Genomic DNA, 10099 nt, shown 5'->3' on the forward strand with positions numbered 1-10099 from the left:
TGTCTTACAGATGCCTCCAGCTCTATCTAAATTTTTTGCATTGCAGTCAAGCAAAGAGATCTGGTTGCCCTATTTTGAAGAGATGGACAAACTGAAGGAATAATGATCAAACCTACCAGGGGGCCTGGGGCAACTTCAGGGCTTCAAATCCTCCACTATAAATCTCACAGGGTGTGACCTTGGGGGCCACTCACTTTCTCTTAGCTTGGCGTACCTCGCAGGGTTTTTGTGCAGCTAGAAGGGGGTGGTGGGGAAAAGAACCACATATACCACCTTGAGCTCCCTGTAGAACAGACAGGATATCATTGTGATAACACAAACAGAGTTGGGATTTACTTGCAAGTAGAAGGGATGAAAACAACCCTTTTTCCAGAGGAGTTAAAACCCTTTCTCACAAATGGCACAACTCCCTCACTCCCCCCCCCCCCCACGTGCTTGACTTTAGTCATTCAGGTGCTTGCATGTACTGTTGGTATGTACTTGAGAGTAGGAGGCAGGCACCAGAGCATCCCTTCATTGCTGGAGAGATCTCAGCCTCCGTCCCTCCCCCTACAGTAAGTGGCAATCTTCCCACTTTGCATAGAATGTTCCACAACTGGAACCCTCCTACAGTAGCTGAAAAGGGGCCTCACCTGGGACGGGGAGAGTGTGTGAGAGAGATCAAGAGAGAGAGAGATTTGCAGAGATGCAGGAAGGTGGAGGGGGAGGGGGGCCCTCTTGTGGCACTTCTGACCAATCGTTAAGTCACCCAAGGGTGCAGAGGCACACAGGTTGAAAACCTCTGTTTTAAGAGAGTCTCAAATTCTGGATATTAAAAGAAAGGTCTGCAAACTGTATTAACATTTACATAGCTACTTTGCTATGGTAAATGTGGCATCCTAGTGTCAGGGACTGGCTGGCTGGGGAGGAGTGGCAGAAGCCGCCTGGCCAAGCGCTCCCCAGGGGAAGCACAGAGGGAGAGGATTTGGATACTGGCTCCTGGTGGTGGGAAACCAGACACACCCCAGAGGAGGGGATGAGCTGGGAAGTACTGGGGTTTGGGAGTTTGAAGAGGAGGAAAATAGGCAGGTGCCCCATCACAGGACAAGGACAGGAATCAGACTTTGCAGTTATATCACAGAGCCACTCTGACAGCTTCTCTGCTGACAACCTGCAAGCCCCCCCCCCCCCCAAGAATGCACTGTCTGCTGCATGATGCCAAGCCAGGCAGACACAGAGAGGGTTCCTTGGGGCTTGCCGTAGACAGAGGGAGGGGCCTGACACAGAGGGCTAGGGAGTGAAGGGAGAGTTGCAAGCCAGTCTGGGCAACTGCTTCTTCTAGAATGAAGCAACCCTTAGAAGTCTCTGTGTGTTCTCTGTTCTACTTACAGTACTTAATAAAGAAACTAACTAAGTTAGCCAGTGTTTCACTTCCTTTCTCTGAACTGTGAATGACCTGTTCTTGTTGGCTCCCTGACACCCAGGTACCCAGAACCTTTCATGTAACAGGATTTTTAAGGCTCAGCTATACAGGCAGTCCTGCCAAAAAATGTTATCTTGTGAATGGAGAAGTACTCAAAAGTAATGAATTAGGTTGCAATTCCAATCCCATTTGCCTGGGTTTAAGACCTTTTGAATTCAGTAGGATCTATTTCTGTGTAGTGTAGCAGGAAACCCGCCCCCCCAATCATTCAGTTTGTACAAACTTCACACACACTCCCACTCACACACTACATGCGATACGCTTCTGTTATAAATTCATAGAAAATCAACCATACATCGGATTTTCACTGTTCCACTTTTATTTTACTCCATGAAGGAAGGACTACAAAATGGGGAAGGTTTGATACAGGCCAGCCATAATCCCTTCACCATCCCAGCACATCCACAGGAGCCCTGCCCAGTTGCTATGCCAACCCTGATGGTCCTAGACAGAAGACAATCAAGATCACAAAGAACTTGCATATGGGAGTGGATTCAGCATGGACTGAAACAAAGGACAATGATCAGATCTTCCCTCAGGGGGCAGGAAACTGCGACTACCTTTTGTCTTCTGAAAATGACTCATGGGGAGGGGGAGAAGGGAACCAGCCAGGTGACAGGACACTCAGGTTACCACCACAACTCTTCCCTCAACCCCTCCTTTCTGTAATGTATGCATGATGTTTCTGGGGGTGGGCTTGACCTACAGGATGGGAATTTCAAAAAGTTTTTATAAGGTCTTGCACACCATTTTTCTGTGTCTTTTCTCTCTCCTGCAAGTGAGGGGAACACCCTGTTGCAACAGTTCAATAAAGCGTGTTCTCACTAAAGGAGAGCACGTGTTGCGGATGGGGCCGGACAAAGCACCCTGTAGTAATTAGGCAGGCTGGAATCAAGGGGCCTAATGTTGGTTGGTGTTGTTGCTGGGCAAATTTAATGTTGCAAATTTAGGGGAGGGATCAGAGGATATTTAAGCAGGGTCCACAGCAGGCTACTTTCTCTTTCGCTGTGGACATCGGATCAGATTGAACTCAGTGAAGGACTGGTTGTACTTTTAACTCCTTCTTCTCTCCTTTTCCTATCCTGGGTTTTATTTCCTTGGTTTTCCTTTTATTAATTCATTTTATCCCTGCCACATCTCCCTGGCGCCCGAGGGTGGGTACCAGACCCTGTGCGGCTTACGGCCCGGCTCACGACTGAAGCGCTGGGGGGGCTTGGTACTTTGGCCCGGCTTTGAGGCCCTTAGGGGTTAGTGGCTGGGAAAACGTTTATTATTTAATCTTAATTTATCCTTGTTTGTTTTGTTTTTTGGTTTGGTAGTTCTTCCCCCTCCCCCCCCACTCCCTCACGATTCCCGCCGGCGCCCGGGGGCCAGGGCGTAGCTAGGCGGGTGCCGCCGCGGTCCCTCCTCCCGCCCAGGCCGGCGCTGCTCGCGGCGCGCTTTGGCGCGCTCCGCACAGCCGAGGCGGGCCTCTGGGACGGGGGGCGCCGTGAGGGCGCCCCGCGGAGTCCGGTGGGGCTGCGGGGGCCCAGCGGCTTGCAGGCTTCTGGTGCGGCTTACCTTGGGTGGGTGGGCGGCCTACGCCTTCCCTCTCCTCGCCCGCGCCAGCGGCAGTTGCGGGTGTACTCCGGCGCGCGCGGCGTGGCCGAGCCGGCCTTGGCCGTTGGGACGCTGCCGGGTAACAGTTTTATTGTCGATCGAGCACAGCGCGCTCGGCAGGGGTTTGGGCTACTTTAGCTTGCTTTTGGCCTGATTCGAGGCCTTGGAGGCCTTTCGCTCGAGGGCTGGTTGAGGGACCTCCATTTTGTGTGATTTTGGCGGGAGCGCCATTTTCTGCCTTCCTTTACTGTATGATGGCCTCTAGTGGCTGTGGCAGTAAACGCAGCCTTTAATTGGCTTTGGTTGCAAGTGCGCCACCTGGTGGTGGTTGGTTTGATTGCAGCTGGTTAAAAGTGCTGAACCAATACCCATTTTAGCTGGTTATTGCCTGTTTAGCGATTTAGATATTGTTTGCTGTCTTTAATTGCTTACTTGTTTTTCCATTGGTAGTAGGTATGGCCCCAAAAAGGAAGTCGCCTAGAAGGCCCGGTCCTGTGTCCTCAGCCAAGAGACCTATAAAAGGCCTGTCCCAAGCCTTGCGTTCGCCTGAGCCAAGTCAGTCGCTGAGTCGCATTCAATCCATGGTCACGGGTTTGGCTGGTGACCCTGCTGGGCTGGCCCGTGTTGAAGCTGAAATGGATGGCCTGTTGCATCGCTACTCAACTCCGTCGACCTCTTCTGTAGGGCCAGCCCCTCCCACAGGCGCATCCTCTCTGGCGTTGTCCTCTAGTGAAGATGAGAGAGGGATTATGGCACCTGGGGGTCTCTCACCTGATACCTTGGCCCAGACCCTGGGTTTACCCAGGTCTCAGGCTGCCACGCCAAGGGGCCGGGGTGGCGCCGAGGGTACGGCCAGGAGAAGGGCATCTGCTCGGATTAGGGCAGCGCGGGCAGTAGCTGCGCCACCCTCAACAGTCGTGCGGTCGGTTCCTGGTCATTCTCAGGTTGTCTCTTTTCAGTCTCTTCCGGGCACCGCTCAGCAGGGGGACAATTCTGAGTCTTCGGTAGAGGATAGCCTCCTTCCACCTCCCAAATCTTCTTCTGGTGGACACTGTCGCCGCAAAAACAGCTCCAGGAGGCGTGCCAAGAGAAGTTGGAGGGGCACTTCATCCTCTTCCTCAGGTACTTCTTCTTCCAGCTCCAGTAGCGATGAGGAGGCTTCTCTTAAGCTTTATTGGGGCTTTGGGGAGTTGACGGTACTCCCGAAATGGGCTTGGGAGTGTAGGGCAAACTCCCACAGGGCAAGGTACGGGGCAGTGCAGGAGTGTCGGGATGGGGTTCTGGTACCCGAGGTAAGGGTAGCCACCAATTCGGCCAGGGACCTTATACCCGGTGCCCACTTGGCTACCAAGCTGCGGTCCAGGATCTTGGATGGCCGTTATGTTGATATATTCAGCCTTGCCCCCCCCCCCGCTTGAGGGTCAAGACCCACAGGAAAAAGGCTTCCCTGCCTCTAAAAAGCGGGCGGTGTTAGCAAAGGTAGACAGGACATTCGAAAGGTGGCTGGATAGCTTCCAGGTTTTTGCTGGAGTAGTGTCTGCAGCTTATCCTAGGAGATCTTTACATTTATGGGTGTACTTGTCTATAGTACGTTCGGCCTTCACGATGGCTGGAGAATCTGCTGCGATATCGTATGATGAGAATTTTAGGCGCAGGGCAGCTAAGATTCCTACGGCTCGCTGGGACCGGAAGGGTTTGGACGTATGGACCACTTATGTGGCTCCACGTATTGATAAGAAGGCTGCAGAACCACTGAAACCTAAGGTTGTCCCACTAAGGGCGGGTCGGAAATTGTTTTGCTGGGATTTTAACAAGGGTACCTGCCTGCGTCAATTCTGCAGGTACTCACATGCTTGTGAGAAGTGTTCTGGGAACCATCCGGCATCGGCTTGTGCTGGAGGCTGCCGGTCCTTTCGGAAAGGGGGGGGCTCTCAGCAGCCCTCCAAAGCCGCCCCTCCAGCCCCAGCCGCTGGAGCACCAAAGTAGTATCTTATCCTCCTTAGCCTATACCCCAGTACAGCTACAGCCACTGCTATCATTGTTGCAGTCATACCCAGACAGGTATGGTTTTTCTTTGGGTTTCAGGATTCCGGTGATTTCTAACCCGGTGGCTCGGAATCCTGTGAATCAAAAGTCAGTCATGGATATGCCAGAGGTGGCACGCAAGAAAATCAGGAAGGAGCTGGCTTTACATCGTATGGCTGGCCCTTTTGCGGTTCCCTCATTTCCCAATTTGCACATTTCACCGTTGGGTATTGTTCCTAAGAAAGCCCCGGGGGAGTTTCGCCTAATTCACAATCTTTCACATCCTAAAGGCACATCAGTAAATGATGTTATTCCCCCGGAGCTTTGTTCAGTGAGGTATGCTTCCCTTGATCAAGCGATCAAGATGGTTCGGAAATTTGGGCCAGGTGCTCTATTGGCCAAATGCGACATAGAATCAGCATTTCGGCTGCTTCCTATTCATCCCGATGACTTTTGGTTACTGGGCTTCCAGTTTGATGGAGGATTTTATTTTGATAAGGCCATGCCTATGGGCTGCTCGGTAGCCTGTGCGGCTTTTGAGAGTTTTAGCTCATTTTTGGACTGGGCCTTGCGTGATAGGACGGGTTTGAGCGGTGTCACGCATTATTTGGATGATTTTTTATTGGCCTCGGCTAGTGATACTGGGCACTGCGTTGTGTTACTGCAGGCCTTTGCTGACTTAGCGGAGGAGCTGGGCGTGCCATTAGCTGCGGAGAAGACTGAAGGTCCTTCTACGTAGCTGACTTATTTGGGTATCATGTTGGATACCATGGCCCAAACGTCCAGGTTGCCGGCGGATAAGATTCTTGCGCTTAAAGGAATCATTGAGGATCTGCTACCATTGAAGAAGGTTACCTTGCGACAGCTTCAGTCGTTGCTGGGTCACCTGAATTTTGCTTACAGGGTGGTCGCTCCGGGGCGACCATTCTGCTCCCGCTTGGCCAGATTCATGTCAGGTTTGAGAGCCCCACGGCAGGTGAGGGCTGACCTTCGGATTTGGTTGGAATTCCTGAAGGAATTCAATGGGGTGTCTTTGTGGCAGGACACTTTGAACCTCCACACTGATTTTCAGGTGCACTCTGATGCCGCGGGGTCCTTGGGGTTTGGTCTGTACTGGGATGGTAGGTGGTGTGCGGAGCGCTGGCCACCGGCTTGGCGTGGGGAATCTATAACTCGGGACCTAACTTTTCTGGAGTTTTTTCCCATTGTAGTGGCCGTGCATTTGTGGGTCGAGCATTTCAGGGACCGTCGAGTTTGTTTTTGGTCCGATAACCTGGCGGTGGTGAATGTGCTAGCCAAGCAGTCTTCACGATCCCCTAGGGTATCAGCTCTATTACGGGCTTTTGTTTTGCATTGCTTGCATTTTAACATTGTATTTTCTGCTCGTTTTGTTCCTGGCGTGTCTAATGAGATTGCTGATGCTCTGTCCCGTTTTCAGATGGAGCGGTTCAGGTCCCTGGCGCCAGTGGCTCGAGACCGTCCGGAATTTTTCCTGGATCATCTCTGGAACCTTGGCAGCACTTAGTTTTACAGGGAGTAGCTGCATCTCTTGCCCCCTCCACTTTGAGGTCTTATAAGAAGGCTTGGACTGATTTCTTACAGTTCACCGGGCAACAGGTGGCGGGGGGAGTTGGTAACCCCCATTCTACCAACCAGGTGCTCCAGTATCTGGCACATTTATTTCAGAGGCGCCGGGCAAACAGGACGCTGAGATTGCATTCCGCAGCAATTTCCTTTTTTAGCAAGGCATTTTTTAACAAGGATCCATTTGTTGTGCGGAAGGCTCTTGAAGGCTGGGGGCGTCTTCGTCCCTCTAGGCCAGCTTCCAGGCGGCCCATTACATTTCACCTGCTGACTAGGATGTGCAGTAAACTGAGGAGCATCTGTTGGTCCAGGTTTGAGGCTCGGTTGTTTTCCGCAGCCTTTTCATTGGCCTTCTTCGGGGCCCTGAGAGTGGGGGAGGTGGTCCTTGAGCCTACACGGGACGGAGGTTCAAGGGGTTTGCTGTTGCAGGACGTGAGCTTGTCTCCATCCGAATTGCAAGTCAATGTCAGGAGTTCTAAAACTGATCGGGGGAAGGGAGCGGTGATTCGGCTCCCAGCAACTGGGGAAGGGGGCCCTTGCCCGGTTAAGGATCTCAAGAAGTACCTTGCCTTACAACCACCTGGAGAGGGCCCTTTGTTTATTCATGAGAATGGGTATCCGCTGGCCCGCCACCAGTTTGCCAAGGTGTTGCGCAAGGTTATTGCTACCTGCGGCCTTGCGGCATCGGAGTTTGCTCCTCATTCCTTTCGGATTGGGGCTGCGACGACTGCTGCTCACTGGGGATTATCGGTGGAAAGGATCAAGGACCTGGGCCGGTGGAGGTCTGATGCGTACAGAGGTTATGTACGAAAATGATGTGATTTTGTTGCTTACATTCTGTTTTTGCCCTAGGTCCAGCAGCTATACGCATCTGGATCGTGGGGCACAGTATTGTACACTGGGCTGCTAGCAGAGCTTGACAGTCCGGAGTAGGACATGGCCTTGGCTTTCCGCAGCACGTGAGGGTGTCCTGGATCTCCAGAAGGGGGATGCTGTGGAAGGAGCTTCTACTGCTTATGCAGAGGCGTGTTCTAATGGAAGGCCCTCCTACGGCGATTGTGGTCCAGCTTGGGGAAAATGATATGGTTTCATCTTCCTGTTATGTTTTGCGTGCTGTGATGTTGGAAGATCTGAGGGAATTGGCGGCCATGGTGCCGGCGACTAAAATACTTTGGTCACAGCTGCTTCAACGCCGTAATTGGCAGGGTAGTCCCTGTTTGGAGGCCACTGAACGGGTTAGAAAGCGGATTAATTCTGCGGTGAGCAAGTTGGTGGTCGAATTGGGTGGGTTTGTGATTCCACACCCTCTTATTACGTTCAGAGCCACTGAATTCTTTATGATGGATGGGGTTCATCTGTCGTCAGTGGGGAATGATGTTTGGTTAAATTCGGTGGTGGATAAGTTGAGGGTGTGTTTGAGTTTGTGAGTGGTTGGCGGCGAGCGTAAGGGCTCGAGTGGCGGTTAGGCATTGGTTTAAATTGGTTGGTGTAGGGGTATGGATTGGCTGTGCCTGCCCCTCCAATGCTGCTGCTGCACGGGAATTCCCTTAAAGGAATTCAGGGGCTTACCATCCTTTCGTCCAATCCCCTGGAATCGGGTTTGGGCCGTGTAAGCCCCTAGGAGCATGCGGGGAGAAGCTGAGGGTCTGTGTCGCAGCTCCAGTTATCCCTGAACTTGTTCCTCCACACTGGCTTTCGCTGGAATCCGGGAGCCAGTGCTGTCCCCAAGGCGGGGGGGGGGGGGGGGGACAGATAGTCATAACCAATGCCTAAGCAACCACTCACAATTTGTATGCTAATAAAGTTGTGGCCAAAATTATGCCAAAAACCTTAAACAAAAATTATGTGTGATGTGTGAGTTATTGGGGTAAGGGTGTTTTGGGGGACCTCAGCACGCAAAGGCCAAGCCTACAGGCTGCTGTTTTGCTCCAAGTTATCCTGGTTGGTGTCTTTACTTTTTGTCCAAGGGAGCCCTCGGATTTTTCCGGTAACAGTAGAAACGGTTAAGATTGTGCTGTTAGGCCTGTTCTTCCAATAATTTTGATATAATAGACATATTTAACTGTGACTGCAGTACATGCTGAAGTTGCAGCATAACATATTGGGCTAAGAGAGTGTGTGTGTACATACACCCCTCCACACCCCCCACACCCCAGTATTTATAAATACATATGGTTGGTCATTATTGCTGAGGCCAGTGTTAGAAATTAGCCAAGTGCCAGATGTATTTTTCACCTTGCTATTGGCTGCTTGTGATTAAGATGCCTGGGCGCCAGGATGGCATCTGACATCTCCACCATCTGGAGGTGCATGCCTGAGATCACTGAATCTTGACTGTTTTCACACACTAATACCACATCCTGTAGAATTATAGCCGTTATATTTTATCTGCACAATTGTAATGAGTTTCAGGAAGCAAAATGCTTTTTCTGTGCAGCCTGAGCAGGAGCAGGGAACAATGTTAGTTAATTGTTGTAGCTTGTCTTCACTTCCCCCACCCCAATGCCCTGCTCACAGTTATGAAGAATAGTCTTACATTATGAATGGTCTGTGTCACCATTAAGAAAAAGAGGTCAGAATAGGTCAGTATACAGGTGAAACTCAGAAAATTAGAATATCATGGAAAAGTTCCTTTATTTCAGTAATTCAACTTAAAAGATGAAACTAATATATGAGATAGACTCATGACATGCAAAGCGAGATATGTTAAGCCTTTATTTGTTATAATTGTGATATTATGGCACACAGCTGATGAAAACCCCAAATTAACAATCTCAGAAAATTAGAATATTAAATCAAATCAGCAAAACAAGGACTGCAAATAGAGCAATATTGGACCTATGAGAAGTAGAAGCATGCATATGTACTCAGTACTCAGTACTTGGTTTGGGCCCCTTTTGAATCAATTACTGCGTGGCATGGATGCGATCAGCCTGTGGCACTGCTGAGGTGTTATGGAAGACCAGGATGCTTCAATAGCAGCCTTCAGCTCTTCTGCATTGCTCGGTCTCATGTCTCTCATCTTTCTCTTGGCAATTCCCCATAGATTCTCTATGGGGTTCAGGTCAGGCGAGTTTGCTGGCCAATCAAGCACAGTAATCCCATGGGCACTGAACCAGGTTTTGGTACTTTTGGCAGTGTGGGCAGGTGCCAATTCCTGCTGGAAAATGAAGTCAGCATCCCCATAAAGCTCGTCTGCAGAAGGAAGCATGACGTTCTTCAAAATCTCCTGGTAGACGGCTGCGTTGACCCTGGACTTAATGAAGCACAGTGGACCAACACCAGCTGATGGCATGGATCCCCAAAACTTCACTTCACACTGGACTTCACGCATCTGGCATTGGAAACTTCACACTGGACTTCAAGCATCTGGCATTGTGTGCCTCCCCATTCTTCCTCCAGACTCTGAGTCCTTGGTTTCCAAATGAG

General features: G+C 50.9%; 1 protein-coding gene across 1 annotated transcript; it reads left to right on the top strand.

The window, feature by feature from the left end:
* The first annotated feature begins 3468 nt into the window (after positions 1-3468).
* Positions 3469-8570, top strand: LOC310836075 (uncharacterized protein). The gene is made up of 2 exons (XM_083721000.1): positions 3469-4183; positions 7523-8570. The coding sequence occupies exons 1-2, from the start codon at positions 3517-3519 to the stop codon at positions 7588-7590; spliced, it is 735 nt and encodes a 244-aa protein (XP_083577126.1). The 5' UTR covers positions 3469-3516; the 3' UTR covers positions 7591-8570.
* The last annotated feature ends 1529 nt before the right edge of the window (positions 8571-10099 follow it).

The sequence above is a fragment of the Podarcis gaigeae genome (genome assembly GCF_964106915.1).
Source record: "Podarcis gaigeae genome assembly, chromosome: W".
NCBI lineage: Eukaryota > Metazoa > Chordata > Lepidosauria > Squamata > Lacertidae > Podarcis > Podarcis gaigeae.

What these genes read in the sequence shown, in the direction of transcription:
- LOC310836075 (XM_083721000.1), top strand. Translation starts at nt 3,517, where the DNA reads ATGGCCCCAAAAAGGAAGTCGCCTAGAAGGCCCGGTCCTGTGTCCTCA. An exon ending in CACTTCATCCTCTTCCTCAG is followed by an intron (nt 4,184 to 7,522) that starts GTACTTCTTCTT and finishes TTTTTGCCCTAG; the next exon opens with GTCCAGCAGCTATACGCATC.